This window comes from Diospyros lotus, chromosome 11 (assembly GCF_014633365.1).
Source record: "Diospyros lotus cultivar Yz01 chromosome 11, ASM1463336v1, whole genome shotgun sequence".
NCBI lineage: Eukaryota > Viridiplantae > Streptophyta > Magnoliopsida > Ericales > Ebenaceae > Diospyros > Diospyros lotus.
This window is the reverse complement of record NC_068348.1, coordinates 33,202,028-33,218,162: the sequence shown is the minus strand read 5'-3', so window position 1 is coordinate 33,218,162 and position 16,135 is coordinate 33,202,028. Positions and strand designations below refer to the sequence as shown.

Below are 16,135 nucleotides of genomic sequence, written 5' to 3'. Positions count from 1 at the left end.
ATTGACTTCATTGCTGAGGACTCTTTAACAAGTAAAGTGCGAAACTCATGAGTTACGAAAGGAATGTATACGCGAAGGAGTGTGTACCACACTACCTCCTACACATATATACAACACTTGGGGACTCAACAGGAAGTGGTTTCTCTTTGTTAAATTGCAAACGCCTGTTGGCAGACCAAAAATAAACATCACTGATTGCATTCATAATTTCTTGTTTATTTAACAGAGACAATCTCCTTTATAAAAGAAAAATAAAATACAGGAACACAACCATTGATTTTTCTCCGTGATCAAGACATTCATTCATTCTAGAGAGCTGTAAATCATTTTTTTTTTTTTATAAATAAAATGTAATTATATCTTTCTCTGCGCCATTGCTATTGAATTGAGGACGAGAAAGGAAAGAAAAAAAGGCTATTGAATTGAGGACGAGAAAGGAAAGAAAAAAAGATGGGAACGAAATTAGAGAGATGAAGATGATAGTTGCAAAAAGAATGGGATTGGGGGAGGAAAAAGTGAGGAATTGGGCAATTGGATTTTATAGACAGCTAGACTACAATCAACAATCTCCACCACCATCTCGGTCATGGATTATTCCAGGTGAAAACACTTATTTGGTATTTTATTATACATTCTTGTTTATTTTCTTGTTTGATGAATAATTTAGATATTTTAATATTCGTATATTATACATTCTAATTGAGTTGTGGTAATCAAAATAATAAAAAAATGAGATAATTATTTAAAAAAAACATAAAAATATAACGTAGAAATACGTTTTTGCCCATTATATTTTAGGTCACTGTTGATAAAAATACATGACACATTAATTAATATATTAATATAATAAAAAAATATCACAAATTAAGATTAGTACAGGAAGAGGAATCAAAGTCACGAGCATAGGAGGGTGCGAAGAGGGCCAATCCAGCGAATACTGAACAGAATAATAGACTGACGCCGACCCACGGGCGGGGCCACACTTGGGTTGGCTGCAGTGGCGGATCTAGTAGTGAGGCTCACAAAAAAATTAAAATTTATAGTGTAAATGTTTTAATTTTTTAGTAGTAGCACACTATTAATTTTGCCCAACCCACCCCCAATTTTGCCCAGCCCAGCCCAGCCCAACCCACCTGCTGGATCCGCCCCTGGTTGGCTGTGTTTGGAAACTTGGAAGGGATAGAGGACAGGGGCTCCTCCCCCTTCCCCTTCCCTCAAAGCGCATGGTCGGCCATGGCAATTGCAACGGCAAGGAAACTCCTCCTATTACATTGCCCACTCGCCCTCGCATGGAGACCTCCACCTAACTTCTCACATCTCCGCCGTGTTCTCTCCGTTCCCAATTTCTCAATTTGTCCAGTCGTTGGTAGTCGTACTTCTCCTCCTACTACTTGTTCTAGCAGTCCTAGTCGCGATTGCAATACAAAGACGACGAAAGTCAAGAATGAGAGCAAGGCGGCGGCGGCGGTAAAGAGGCGGACGCGCTCAGGCAAGGAGTTCGACGAGGAGGCCCTTTTGCGCTACGGTAACTGCGCCTCTCATATCCCGGTAATGCTTGGCGAAGTCTTGGAGGTCTTCGCTTCCATCCCCCTCCGCTCCTTCGTCGACTGTACCGTCGGCGCCGCTGGACACTCCTCCGCGGTCAGTAGTTATCTGGATTTGTTTTTTAATACATTTGCCAAATCATGTTTGGTTTATACTGTAATGGAGCATTATGCTTTTGTGCTTATTTGCATATAAAGTCCTCAGTAAGAGATTTGATGTTTGTTGGCCACCACAGTTGACAGTTGTTACCAGTGTTTTCCAATAATAGGGGGAACGAACTTAATCTGGGTTTGTTATAATGCATGTTAAGTATACCGTGGGAAAGAGACGCCACGCTGAGCTTTGAACTTTTTTCTGCTCCGATTGCATTGTTGTTTGCAAGTTAATTAACGCCATATTATTTTTACTTCCATTTTTCTCAAAATTTGACTGAATGGCTTTGGTAACTGAATCAAGATCCTTTGCCTTTTACCTCTCATAAAGGAGGAATTGTTATTGCATGCTGAAAGATTTTGGGATTTAAATTGGGACTAGAGGCCAAGGACATAATCTGACATCCCATAAACTTATTAATAAGCATGGGAAGAGGGCCCAATGATAGACTTCAAAAATCTGAACAGTTACTCCTAAAATATTTTGAAACAAAATATGCAAGGTAAGAAACTGAATTCAAAATCAGTTTTTGGGGACCAAATTAAGAGATAATTTTCTGCATTTTAAATTTATGAAAGTTGAATTAGTGGCTAATCAAAGAGATTAAGTATAACTAAATGGGATTAAACAGCCTAGGGAGGTGTGAAAACATGGGTGAAGCAGTGGGAGCCTTCTATTAGTGTATATTTGATTTATGGTAGTGGTGTGAGGAGATACAAAAAAAGATGACCAAGAGAGTTCACGTGGACATTAGTGTATATTTTATATAAATTGAACTTTTACATGTGGATTTGATAATTTTTTAAGTTTAGCGTAGATTTGATAAATTCATCAAAGTTGGCTTTCTCATGCTTCTCTTTCCCTCTGTATGGGTCAATATACTTTTTATCTTTTCGTTACTCATTAGTTGATCCTTGTAATCAGGATTGGTAATCTCATTGTTAGTGAATTTAAAGTTATTGTGTGTTAAAACAGATAATTCAGGCCCATCCAGAAATGCAGCTATATGTTGGGTTAGATGTTGATCCCATCGCACTGGATAAAGCTCAAGCTGAAATTAGTAAGATAGTGCATGATGATGCTGTTGGTTCTGCATCAGTCTTGAAAGTACACATGATATCAAGAAACTATAAAGACATCAATTATGTGCTCCATGAAATTGATGAGAAAGTTGTATCCCCAGGAGTTGATGGGATCTTAATGGACCTTGGAATATCCTCCATGCAGGTTTTGGTCTCTAGAACTGTAAATTCTTGTAAGATAGTCAGATGTGTGTTTTATATCCAAATCTTGATTCATAACTTGGATGCCATTGCCTAATCTTTTCCCCGGACTTGGGTTTCCTCTCTCTTTTCCTCGCTCTTGGGGGATGGGGAGGAGTTACTGGTAACAAATTGAATATATTTTCTAAAATTGAAGGATCTGCTATTGCTTATCTATATTTATTTGGCACGATTTACATTGAGTTATTAGGTTTTCTGCCATCTAGGTATTCATTTGAATTGCAAAGCATGCTTTACTTTTGATGCATCCTCTATTTATACACAGATAAATGATGCCGAGAGAGGGTTCAGTGTGCTTTGCGATGGACCTCTTGACATGCGGATGAATCCACAGGTGAAAAGCTAGTTGAAGAAATTTATACATTTCTTTTCAGTTGGAGTTATCCAAGAATATTAACCACAGTTACTGTTAGGCTGTCCGCATGCTTGAAAATGTTTGTTTATGCCTGTGATACGTTATATCAAACACACAGGATTATCAATGGTCCCATTTCTTATAGGTGAGTAGCCAATGCTTTTCACAAGTCCACTAATACTGACTAAAAAACTTGTCCAGTAGTATTCTGGCTTGCAAAAAAATAAAACTTGTCCGGTTACCAGTTAAGCTAAATCCTTGATAATTTATCTCTCTCTCTCTCTCTCTCTCTCTCTGTTCTTATTTCTTTTGTCTCTGTTTATCTTGTATTTATCCTAGAGCACATTTTTTTCATGTGATTTTTTTCGGCTTATGCCTTTGTTTGAGAAGGGACCGAAGCCTTTTAGTCCACTCACATCTTTTGTTGGACCATTCATCCTTTCAGTAGTAGCAGAATGCCATTATATTTTACATTTGCTCGATTAGCTGATTGGAACAGGGATATGACAGGGAAGTCTTACGGCGGAGGACATATTAAATTCTTGGCCGGATTTTGAAGTGGGTCGAATTCTCAGGGAGTATGGGGAGGAAAGTAATTGGTATTCCCTACAGAACATGATCGTCAAGGCCCGCCTAAAGGGTGGATTGCATTCTACTGCTGAAGTTGTAAAGCTTATTCAGAATTTCACTTCCAGGATGAAAGGTTTGCACGCTTTTTCCCTCTCTTCCCGCAGTCTCTTTCTGCCCTGCCCATGCATTCCTACTTTTCAAATGCCATTTATTGGTATCTCCATATGTAAAATAGGTGTCTGGTATATTGATATACTCTTTAAACATCTTGCTGCTGTTACGTCAGATTTATTTATTTATATATACACATACATACATACATATATATCCTAGTCGAGATTAATGATTTAAGTTATTTTTAATTGCGACAGGTGGGAGGCAGGGCTGGATAAAGACGGCAACACGCGTATTTCAGGCTCTGAGGATAGCTGTCAACGATGAACTCAACACGCTAAGAGATTCTCTGCATGTTTGCTTCCATTGTCTTGCGCCCGGGGGTAGGCTCGCTGTAATATCTTTTCACAGTTTGGAGGACAGGATTGTGAAACAAGCATTTCTAGACATTATCAACAACGGCAAAGGTGAAGGTGAAAACGAAACCAGGCGTAACTCAAGAGAAACTAGTGACGGAATTGATGATAAAGAAGCATGGATTAAAAGGGAGATACAAGGGATGAGTGGAAGAATCCTCACAAAGAGACCGATAACGCCATCCCAAGAGGAAGAGAAATTGAACCGCAGGTGTAGGAGTGCTAAATTAAGGGTGATCCACAAGCTTTGAAGAATGGCTAAAATTTAACTACCACCAAAGTTGGCCGAGCTAAAATACCATCTGTAAATCCCTCCACCTCCATACGTCCATCTGTCAATGCCAATGCATGCACCCATAAAGGCGCGTGCTCAGCCCCCAGGGCTCCCTTTTTTTTTTTGTGAGGTGAGTGTTATATTTGTACGGGATTTTTTCTCCTTTTTTCCTCAAAAGAAGTTATTTTCATAAATGCAATTTACGACATTTATTTATGACGAAACAATCTTATTGTTATAGCCAAAGGTGCATTAGTAAAGTAACCGTTAATCTCTTGACGACCGGGAATGCCATCCGCTGCCCTGCTCGGTTACTGCTGCTAAGCTTAATTTCATTGTACCTTAGCTTAGCCATTATCATTGTTATATGGCTATTACTATTGCAGATTTCTTCGGACAAGCTTGGCCGCGTTACCTTTTATTTGAACTCGTGAAGATTCTCACTATAATTGATTATCCACCCGAATCAAATTTTATGAGTGGTATCTTTGCAGTACATTCAAAAATAGAAAATGCTAAATAGGTATTCACATATGTTCGTTCATGCCAATCTCACTCATAAAAAGGCAAAAAATGTACGAATAGATAATCGCATCTGTTCATGTTCATGTCAATTTTACTCATAAAAAGATAAGAAACATATAAATAGATAATCACGTTTATTTATGTTAGTCTTATTCATAAAAAGACGAGACAAAATAAATAGACAATTTCTTCTTTCGTTTGATATTATATAAGGGCTCCAATTTTGTCATTAGTTTGATTTGGCAAAGAATCATTGGAAATTTCGCCGTCCTTAATGGAGATTTCAAGAGTTCTTGACAGGGGCACGCATTTGGCTAATATCAACAGTCCACCACAGTGCAGTGGCTTCTGGCAGGCAGGTTCTTGATGTTTATTTTCACGGAGAAATGTGAGATACGAAAATGAAGGGAATGGCATGCCTGATGCTTCTAGTATTATTAGGAGGAGTTTGTGGGGAGAAGGTGCAGGTGAGCATCAAGAACAAGCTAGGGAACGGGACGGCGATGACCATCCATTGCCAGTCCAAAGACAGTGATCTTGGGAACCAGACGGTGGCAGACGGAACTGAATATGGCTGGGACTTCTCCCCTAATGTATGGGGAACCACTCTCTTCTATTGCGACATGAAATGGGATCAGGAACCTCAATTCCATTTTGTTGCATATGCTTCCCACAGAGACGCCGCCACTCGCTGCCAGTCTTGCTGCTCCTGGCTGACGTCAAGGGAAGGCATGTACGGGTTGAATGGGCAAACCGGATTCTGGGAATTTATTTACAATTTCCAAACTTGGCCAAATAAACAGAAGATTGTATCATAATATGGGCAAAACCTTCATACTGGTTGGAATTGTTTTGGATGTTCGGTCTTTTCTTCCTTTTCCGTAGCTGAAGCTATTAAATAAATATTATTATGTAATTTAGATGCCTTGCCTAAAGGCATAGTAGTTGTAATAAAGGAAGACGAGAGAGAACATTAGCACTCGTTCCAGGTGTCAAACAGACTTTAAATGAATGTTTTGACATCTAATTGTAATTGGTGCAGATATGTATACATAAATAAATGGTATCATTTTTTTTAAAAAAAATATTGGTAACTGATAATAGCAACTTGAGAGGCATCAGTTGCAACTTTCATGCTTCTTCTTCACTGCTCTCAATGACAAGAAGAGTTTTTTTAGTTTTTTGCCTCTTTGCGGCTCTGTTTCCTGGGTCTTGTCCATCATCCACGAGATCATTGTCACAGGGTTGCATGGACTCGTAATTTTTAATCTCTTCTAGGATTCTACTCCCATACTTCTGCACCTTCACATTTCCAATTATCTTCTCCAACTGCAAGAAACAAGTCGATGGCTTAGGGTGAATCAGTTAAAATGCCAGTGCATCCACATTGGAGCAGCAACAGTATTCATGTACTTAATGCCATGCGCACACAAGCCAAGACTTGGAGAATTAGGGCACGGAGCAAGCAAAATGTTTCAAGTGATCTGATACTCAGATATCTTCAGCTGAAAAGCCAGTGTGTGGGGCGCACCTGTTCCATGGACTTTGGTCTCTCTGCACTTAGCGTGGTGATCTGTTGAGCAGACAATATGGAATGGGGAAATATTCCTCCATGAACAGAAGAAAGTTCCTTCCGCAGCTCATCAAGTTTGTACTCCAATCCTGAAGCTGCAAGGCTGTGTTTGGAAGCCTTCACTAGGCCACCCTTACTCTTTTGTTTGCTCAAAACCTCAAGCTTTATAGTCTTCTTTCCTGGATACGATGTATAGAAGTCAGGAACACAAGAAATCACTAAAAAATAACACATCATGCAAAATATCACAAAATTATGCAAAGTCCCTCAGAAGACGAACATAAATTGTATTAACACTCCCCCTGTCATGACCCATTGCGGGCCAATGACCCACGCCTAACTAAATGAACCAAAGGCCAGTCATTATTAAGCAAGCATTTATATGTATCATATAACGACAATAATAACAATAGCCAAATAACTAAATCACAACAATATCGATACCAAAGGTAAACTCAATAATTGTTTGTACAATCCCTGCCTGTAACAATTAGAGCAAAGTACTAAGAATATCAATACTAATGCCCAGAATAACAGCGTGGGACAACCCAAACAGATTAACGAAGCCAATCTAACCTGAATTGGACTTAACTTCCTCAAACAGTCTGATAAGTCAGTTACACGGCTAAAACACTATCTAAAAATTTAAAAGAATCTATAATGAGTTGAAACCCAGTGAATGGAACAACATATATTGTGGGCAATAAAGATAAGTGATATGCACGAGTTTTTATATAAGAAATATTTTCACATGAAATAAATGAAAGAAAATATATTTTTCATAATAAGGCAAATAAGTTATTTTTCAAGAAAAGTCTTTTTTTTTAAAATAAAACTAATTTCTTTTTCAAATAACTAATACTTTCAATTTCATGGGAGTCACTACACAGAATGAATCCATATAACAGTCATTGACCACATCCATGGCAAAGTAAATCCACATGTGTCCGCCAATATATGTGGTTAGCGTTACCCCTGCTAGCTTGGGTTGCCAAGGTGCACCAGGGCTAACGATTATAACCGTTTTTTCTGTAAGTGTACATTTATAACCATTAACTTACAGTATTCAAACAAAGGTTCTCCAAAACATTTCACAAATCCATAAATTCATGTATAAATCAATTGTACTACAATTCCATTCTTAACTGATCAATCATCAACATTTAACAAACTGATTCATAATAAACAATCAAGTTCATAGCAATGACTGCTAGTTGAATTTTGGTACAAGGATAAAGTGCTGACATTGCCAACATATACCAACATTGCCAACTTTTCAGCAATAATTAGATGAATTTTTTTTACAAGGATAAGGTATAAATACCAGTCTACAACCCAATAGCAGATTCTACAATACCAATGCGAACCAATCAGTTCGTTTCACAAGAGAAGCATCCATACCTTGCAATACTTGTTTTGCAAGAGGTCCTGTTGTCACATAAGCATTAGTGGTGTAAGCTGTATGCTGAAATTCTTCTTTCTGCACAGAAAACAGAAGGAACCAAAGACATAATATGGCAAAAACACATTACCATATGTTGGAAGATAAGTAGTGTAATTTTCTTAGTTTTATCAGATTTATCTGGTGGCTTGTGTCTTATTGTTTTTATCCTTCATTTGTTGGTTATTTTGGTTATCCTTATCTGATGGTTATGGTCAAAGTGGACTGAGTCCTGGTCTTTATTTTCAGGATAGTTGGTTAGATAGTGTGTCCTATTTTTAAGGAAGTGGTTTGTTAACCCTCAGAATTGTACATATTGAGTCCTATTTTGCCAGAAATATGCATAATTTTTCTTACTAATGTTTTATCATGATATCATAGCAGTAGGCGGTTTTTCCTGGAAACTGATACTACCATTATTTGTGTCCTTAAGCCCTGCAAACTTGCACTACTGCAAGATCAGATTCTTCCCCCCCCTTTTTTTTTGACCCGAGAGATCAAGCAAAAGTCATCTAGAGACCATGTCTACAGCAACAAAATCTAGTGATGCATCTAAGGCACCTATTAGAGCAACTATCAATGGAGAGAATAAAGGTACAACTCCAACTAAAGAATTACAAAATATCCAGGCAGCCTATAGGCTAAATGGTAAAAATTATCTAAAATGGTCCCAGCTGGTTCGCACATTCTTGAAAGGGAGAGGCAAGCTAAGTCATTTGCTCAACACTTAACCTAAATAAGGGGATCTTGCATTTGAGACTTGGGATGAAGAAGATTCAATGGAATTCAATGCTTCTAATGAGGGTATAAATTATTGGAAAGGAAGACTTGTCGTCCCTAAATGAGACTCTGGCCATAGTTCGTGCAGAGAAAGGAAGGAGAGGAGTTATGCTTGAGACTCCAACGGTAGAGAATTCAGCTCTAACGACAAGAAGAATGAACCCCCAACATTCCAGTTTTGAACAACAAGAAAGTGAGGTTAAAAGAACACTAGATGGGTCTTAGTCAAACAAGGATCTATTATGGTGTACTTATTGCAAGAAAGCCTAGACATACCATAAACAGATACTAAAAGCTACATGGAAAACCTCAAGCTAAGAACAAAGGGACACTAGGCAAGCAGAAAAGACAGGAGTAGGCATATGTGGCAAACACTCAACAATCTGGGGAAGGGGATTCTCCAAAATCACTTGCTGAATTTAACAAGGAAGAAATTACAAAATTGAAACAGTTACTTGGGTCCTTGGAGAAATCAACTAGATCAAGTACCTGTACCTTAACCATTTTAGTTATTTCTTCCTACTCTCACGCTCAAAATGCCTCAAATACTACTCTCTCAGATGTCTAGATCATTGATTCAGGAGCCACATATCACATGACTTGTTCCTCCCAAATGTTTATTTCATATATCCCCATCCTGACAATAGAAAGATTACTATAACTGATAGTACAACAACTACAGTAGCCGGCCAAGGAGATGTTTACATCAGTGACTCTCTTATATTAAAAAATGCCTTGCATGTACCTAAGTTGTTTACTAACCTTGTTGCAATCCAAAAACTCAACGCAGATTTTAATTGTAGGGTGATTTTTCATCACTCTTATTGTGAAATTCAAGAACAGGACACGAGGATGATGATGATAAGTCTCAGATATGAGACTTCGAGCAATTCTGGAATATATAGTAACAGTAAGAGAAGTTTGAATAGAAAAAGAATTTGAAAGGAGGGAGAATTAAGAGAGAGAAAAGAAAGAGAAAAAAGTTTTGGAGGGAAAGAATTAGCGTATTATCTCACATAATTCCCATCCTCTTACATCTGGTTCATTTTATAGGCACCTCTTCGGTTGTAACTTCCTACTTGAAAGAGTACAAGTTGCTTGAGCCTCAACTGCTAAGTACAACAGCTACAACAACTTTTATTTACTAGCACCAATTACAATTATACCACTTGTACCCCCTTAGGGTCATGATATTGTTCCCCTCCCCTTGAAAGCTTTCTTGTCCCCAAGAAAGGACAGAAAATGAGCTGCTCACGGAAATTGTTTTAGTAAGTCCGATAGATATTCCCAAGTGGTCTTATCTAGGCATAAGTGACTCCATTCGACCAAAACTTGTGTGAGTGGAATAGTATCCTTGTACATGACCCTCTTGTCCACAATGGCTTGAGGCTCCATTACTACTTCAATGTATTCATCCACCAGGGGAAGGCTTGGGCTAATAGTGGCCCCTAGTTCCACTACTCTCTTAAGCAATGATACATGGAACACTAGGTGAGTTGGTTCTCCATCTGGCAGCTGCAATTTGTAGGCCACCTTTCCCACTTTCGCAATTATAGGAAATGGCCTGAAGTACTTAGGGCTTAGTTTAGATGTTGGGGTAGCTAAGAAAGAGTGTTGTAGGAATCTCTCTTCTTGTCTGCCACTGCTGTGGGGGCATCTATCAAAGCTAGTAGAAAGGGTGCTTTGTACCCAAATAATGCTTCAAATGGGTCCCCTTTTATGGCATTGTGGTAGCTTGAATTGTACCACCACTGAGTCGACTACCACCTATTCCAACTCTTGGGCTTGGCAAAACACCTACATCGTAGGTAAGCCTCTAGGTATTGATTAACTCTTTCAATTTGCCCATCAGTCTTGGGGTGGTACGTTGTGGACATGTGTAGCCCGACCCCCAAGCTTTTGAACAATTCTTGCCATAAATGATTTGTAAAAGTCTTGTCCCTATCAGATACTATTGATTTTGAGACCCCATGAATCCTCACTACCAAGTCCAAGAATTGTCGGGCAATTTCCTGAGTTGTGTACGAATGATTGAGGCTTATAAAATGTGTGAATTTAGTCAACCTGTCCACAATCACCATAATCACATCCCTACCTTCTGACTTAGGAAGCCTTTCTATGAAATCCATCGATATTCCTTCCCAAGCTTGCTCAAGGATAGCAAGGGGTTGGAGTAAACCAAGGAGTGCCACATGCTCATGCTTGCACGCTGACAAGTGGGACAAGCCAGCACAAAATCTACCACTTCCTTTTTGAGACTTGGCCAAAAGTAAAGCTGCCTTACTCAGTAATAGGTGGCCCCAATTCCTTAATGTCCCCCTAAAAGAGAGTCATGATGTGATTGCCCACCACTATTCTTCCCCTAAATCTAATTAGCCCATTAGAAAGTGTGTAACTTCGATTCTAGGTTGGCTTAACAACTAGTTGCCCTTGTAACTCCTTAAGCTAATCAATGTGCTCATAGCTTTTAGTTATCTCCTTCACCCAATTCGATATGATAGTTGTAATGGCCTGATAATTACCTTCTCCTTCTCTCTTGGACAAGGCATCAGCCACCCTATTCTCCCTTCCTTGTCTGTATTGTATAGTGTAGTCTAAGCCCAATAGTTTGGAACCCCCCTTCCTTTGCAATTGGGTATGCATCCTTTGCTATAGCAAAAACCTCAAGCTCTCATGATCTATTTTTATAATGAAATGACTGCTCTCCAAGTAATGCCTCCATTTGTCTATTGTCACCAGCACCGCTAGCAACTCTTTGTCATACACATTCAGCCCCAAGTGCTTTGGGGCAAGGGCTTGGCTAATGTATGCCAGGGGTCTCCCCTCCTGCATGAGCACGACTCCCACCCCAACATCACATGCATCTGTCTCCACCACAAATGTGTTTGAGAAATTAGGTAGGGCTAGGATCGAGGCTTGTGTAATGGCCTTTTTGAGTGTTAGGAAGCCTGTTTCTGCCTTGGTATTCCACTGAAATTTGTCTTTATTCAGCAACTCTGTCAAGGGTTTGCAGATGATCCCATAGTGTTGGGTGAACCTCCTATAATACTCGGTTAGTCCAAGAAACTCTCTTTAACTCCTTAATTGTAGTAGGTCTCGGCCACTCTGTCATAGCCGATATCTTCTTTGGGTCAATACTAACCCTCTCTCCCGAAATCACACACCCCAAATACTCTACTTCTCTTTTTGCCAATAGGCACTTGGATAGCTTAACAAACAATTGATTGAATTAAAGAATCTCAAAAGCTATCTTTAGGTGGGTAAGGTGTTGTTCAAAGTTTGGGCTATAAATGAGTATGTCGTTGTAAAACAGAAAGACTAGGGCATAGAATCTTAAGAAACAAAGATAGAGAGAGAAGCATATCTGTTGAAGTTTATTAATTGTGTAAACAACACCTTGAGAACACAGCATAAGCTGTATACATATACATCCTTATATCCGACAAAGGAAACTACCGCCTCATATATAAACTTGCATAAACAGCAACTCAACATAAAATAACAGACACCAACACTATCTTAATGTCACATTCTCTTCAACACTCCCCTTCAAATCATGCTTCTCCAGGAGCTCTTTAGGATATAGGCTCCTGTGAGACAAAGGTTTGTGAGATGCTTTTGTTTCAGTATAACTTTGTGCACCAATGTAGACAAGAGTCCAAGTAAGCCTGAGTTTACAACATAACGTTTGAAACCGGTCTCTAGGTAAACTCTTGGTGAGAATATCAGCTACCTGCTCAGATATAGGGACATATCGAATTTCCACTTCACCCTTTTCAACCTTCTCTCTAACAAAATGCACATCAACACCAACATATTTTGTTCTTGAGTGAAAAATAGGATTTTTAGCCATGCTTTTAGCTGCTAAATTATCACACCAGAGAACTGGAGTTGTAACATTTGGATAACCCAACTCCAGAAACAAGGACTTAAGCCATAGAAGTTCCATCACTCCCAACACAACAGCTCTATACTCAGCCTCCTTTACTGAATGTGCAACCACTGATTGCTTTTTGGAGCCCCAAACAATAAGATTTTGACCGAGATACACACAAAACCCACTAGTACTCTTTCTAGTGACCTTGCACCCAGCATGATCTGCATCAGTAAACACTGTCATATCCAAATTTCCAGGTGTAGAAGAGAAAAATAAACCAAGACCAGCAGTCCCCTTTATATATCGAAGCAACCTCTTGCAAACTAACCAGTGTTGACTCTTAGGTTTGGCTGAAAACTTATTCAACTTGTTAACAGAAAAAGCTATATCAGCTCTTGTATATGTCAAGTATTGTAGAGAGCTTATAATTGTTTGGTAAAGAGCTGGATTAGGAAGTTCTTCTCCATCATCTGTTAAAGAAATTCAACATTCATGGGAGTGTCACAAGGCCTACAGTCTCTAAAGCGAGAGCTTCAAGGTCGAATAAAAAGAAAACTAAGATGAAGAAGACCTCGAGCAGATTGATAATAAGAAAACAGAAAGTTACAATCACTAATGACAAAGGACTTAGAATGTCCTTATATACAAAATGAAAGACAAAAGCAACCGCCTAACAGAAAACAACATGACTTAACAAATAACAGAATTTTAAATAAGAAACAAATACAAGAAGCAATAGTAACTACTCTTCCACATTCCCCCTCAAATCAAGCTCCCTTGGTAACACCAAGCTTGTCAAACCATCTGCAGCTGTTGTAGACAACAACTGTATTTTAGAATCAGCACAATCAACAGACTAAGTAGAACTTTTAGGTGACTGCTGAATTCGTAGCTTATTACTCAAAAACAGAAACCGATCTCTTGACAAACCCTTTGTAAAGATGTCAGCCACCTGATAAAGAGTAGGAACATATCGAACTTCAACATCTCTGTTTTCAATTTTCTCATGAACAAAGTGCACATCAATCTCAATGTGCTTTGTTCTAGAATGGAAACAGGATTTTTTGCCATACTCTTGGCTGCCAAGTTATCACACCAAAAAATAGGAGTCTTCTCACAAGGATACCCTAGCTCTAACAACAGGGACTTCAACCATAAAATCTCTGTAATGCCTTGGGCCACTGCTCGGTATTCAGCTTCCCCTACTGACCGAGCCACCACCGATTGCTTCCTAGAAGCCCAGACTAGTAAATTATAGCCAAGAAACACACACAATCCACTAGTAAACTTGCGAGTCACCTTACACCCGACATGATCCGCATTCGTAAAAACAATGAGGGACATATCTTGAGGAGGTGTAAATACCAATCCCAGATGAAGTGTACCCTTAAGATACCTCAATATTCGTTTGCAAGCCTGCCAGTGTTGAATTTTAGGAGCTGACAGAAATTGGCTCAGCTTATTGACTATAAATGCAATATCTGGCCGAGTGTAAGTCAGATATTGTAAAGAGCTTATTATAGTTCGATAAAATGAAGGTTCAGAGAAGAGATCACCATCATCAGTCAAAGACAAACCTGAAGTTATATGTGTTGGACAAGATTTACAGTTAACCATATTTGTTGTCTTTAACAAATCCATAGCATACTTGGACTATGTAAGATAAAGACCAATGGAGTTTCTATATACTTCAAATCCAATAAAGTAATTAACAGATCCAAGAGTTTTAAGAGCAAAATTCTTGTCCAAATCCTGAATACACCCATGAAGAGCAAAGGAATCTGAACCAGTCACCAAAATATCATCAACATAGACTAGAACAAACAACACATAACTGGAAGTCTTTTTAATGAAAAGAGAGGCATCAGAAATTGCCTTCTTAAAACCCCATTGCTGTAATGCTCTCTTTAGTTTATTATACCAAGCCTGAGGAGCTTGCCACAGGCCATATAAGGATTTGTTCAATCTACAAACATGAGTAGGAAACTTAGAACTTACAAATCCTTCTGGTTGCTTCATAAAAACTGCCTCATCAAGATCACCATTCAGAAAAGCATTATTGACATCAACCTGCTGAATATCCCAACCAAAACTGACTGCCAAAGAGAATAAAACCCTAATGGTGGGAGCCTTAACCATTGGACTGAAGGTCTCACTATAATCAACACCAGGGTTTTGAAGAAAACATCTTGCAACCAACCGAGCTTAATGTTTTAAAACAGAACCATTAGAATTATAATTCACCCGGAACACCCATTTGCAATCAATCAGATTCATATCAGAAGAAAATGGTACCAAACTCCACGTCTGATTGCGTTGAAAAGCAGTATATTCTTCATTCATAGCTCTAACCCACTTAGGATCTAAGAAAGCCTCTTGAACTGAGTTTGGTTCTGAGGTACTGACTAAAGCATATGGAGTGGAAGCAGAAAGATGTTTGGCTTTGGACCAGGGTAATCATAGAATGAATGGAAGGAGCAGAAGCAGGTTTAGAAATCAATGGTTTAGAAGGACCAGATAGAATAAAAGGTGAAGTCTGCCTCAAACATTCGGAAGATTGAGGTGAGGATTGAGCTGAAGGATTATTAGGTATGGAAGACTGAGCAGTAGAGGACAAAGGAGAGGATTGTGCTACTTGAGAAGATAATGAGGGTAAGAAATTAACTGGAGAGGATGGAAGATTGTGAAGTGTTGTAGTAGATGGACCAGAACAATCATTAGAAACAGAAGACATAGAAGAACAACTTGAAGAAGAAATCCACAAGGAATAAGAAAATTCTTCAGAATTAAACTTGACATGATGAGAAATATAAACTCTTCCTGAGGGATGTAAACACTTGAAACCAGCATGTACATGGCTATATCCTAGAAATACACATTTGATGGAATGAAATTGGAATTTGTGCTTGTTATAGGGTCGAAGAAATGGAAAACAAGCACAACCAAATGGTTGTAACTTCCTATAATCAGGCTCTTTACAATAAAGAACTGAAAATGGTGACTGAAACTTTAAGGTAGAAGCTGGTAAAAGATTAACGATATGAACAGCAGTAGCAAATGCTTCTACCCAAAACTTTAAGGGCATATGGACATGAGCTAATAAGGTAAGACCCACTATGTGGCGATGTTTACGTTCAACCACATCGTTCTGTTAATGTGTATAGGGACAAGTAAATCTAGGTTGAATGCCACAAACAATCAAATAAGGTATGAAAGCTTTGAACTCACC

The 16,135-nt window shown here is 38.8% G+C and overlaps 3 protein-coding genes across 10 annotated transcripts in view; 2 read left to right on the top strand and 1 right to left on the bottom strand.

Moving 5' to 3' along the window:
- Window positions 1–1,113: 1,113 nt before the first annotated feature.
- Window positions 1,114–4,926, top strand: LOC127812979 (uncharacterized). Its single transcript, XM_052353610.1, has 5 exons — window positions 1,114–1,641; window positions 2,674–2,925; window positions 3,247–3,315; window positions 3,847–4,039; window positions 4,278–4,926. The coding sequence occupies exons 1-5, from the start codon at window positions 1,234–1,236 to the stop codon at window positions 4,685–4,687; spliced, it is 1,332 nt and encodes a 443-aa protein (XP_052209570.1). The 5' UTR covers window positions 1,114–1,233; the 3' UTR covers window positions 4,688–4,926.
- Window positions 4,927–5,508: 582 nt separating this feature from the next.
- On the top strand, window positions 5,509–6,216 carry LOC127812980 (self-incompatibility protein S1-like). The gene has a single exon (XM_052353611.1). It carries the CDS (start codon window positions 5,637–5,639, stop codon window positions 6,051–6,053), a length of 417 nt encoding a protein of 138 aa, XP_052209571.1. The 5' UTR covers window positions 5,509–5,636; the 3' UTR covers window positions 6,054–6,216.
- The window catches only part of LOC127812977 (ATP-dependent DNA helicase Q-like 2), a 93,680-nt gene continuing 83,672 nt past the window's right edge, over window positions 6,128–16,135 (bottom strand). For all 8 annotated transcript variants that reach the window (XM_052353602.1, XM_052353603.1, XM_052353609.1 and 5 more), the window contains 3 exons: window positions 8,210–8,288; window positions 6,767–6,987; window positions 6,128–6,564 (listed from right to left, as the gene is read on the bottom strand). In XM_052353602.1, coding sequence (XP_052209562.1) covers window positions 6,367–6,564; window positions 6,767–6,987; window positions 8,210–8,288 — 498 coding nt within the window. In that variant the 3' untranslated portion in view covers window positions 6,128–6,366. The remainder of the gene's footprint in view (window positions 6,565–6,766; window positions 6,988–8,209; window positions 8,289–16,135) is intronic.

What these genes read in the sequence shown, in the direction of transcription:
- LOC127812979 (XM_052353610.1), top strand. Translation starts at nt 1,234, where the DNA reads ATGGCAATTGCAACGGCAAGGAAACTCCTCCTATTACATTGCCCACTC. An exon ending in TTGGAATATCCTCCATGCAG is followed by an intron (nt 2,926 to 3,246) that starts GTTTTGGTCTCT and finishes ATTTATACACAG; the next exon opens with ATAAATGATGCCGAGAGAGG. An exon ending in TTTCACTTCCAGGATGAAAG is followed by an intron (nt 4,040 to 4,277) that starts GTTTGCACGCTT and finishes TAATTGCGACAG; the next exon opens with GTGGGAGGCAGGGCTGGATA.
- LOC127812980 (XM_052353611.1), top strand. Translation starts at nt 5,637, where the DNA reads ATGAAGGGAATGGCATGCCTGATGCTTCTAGTATTATTAGGAGGAGTT.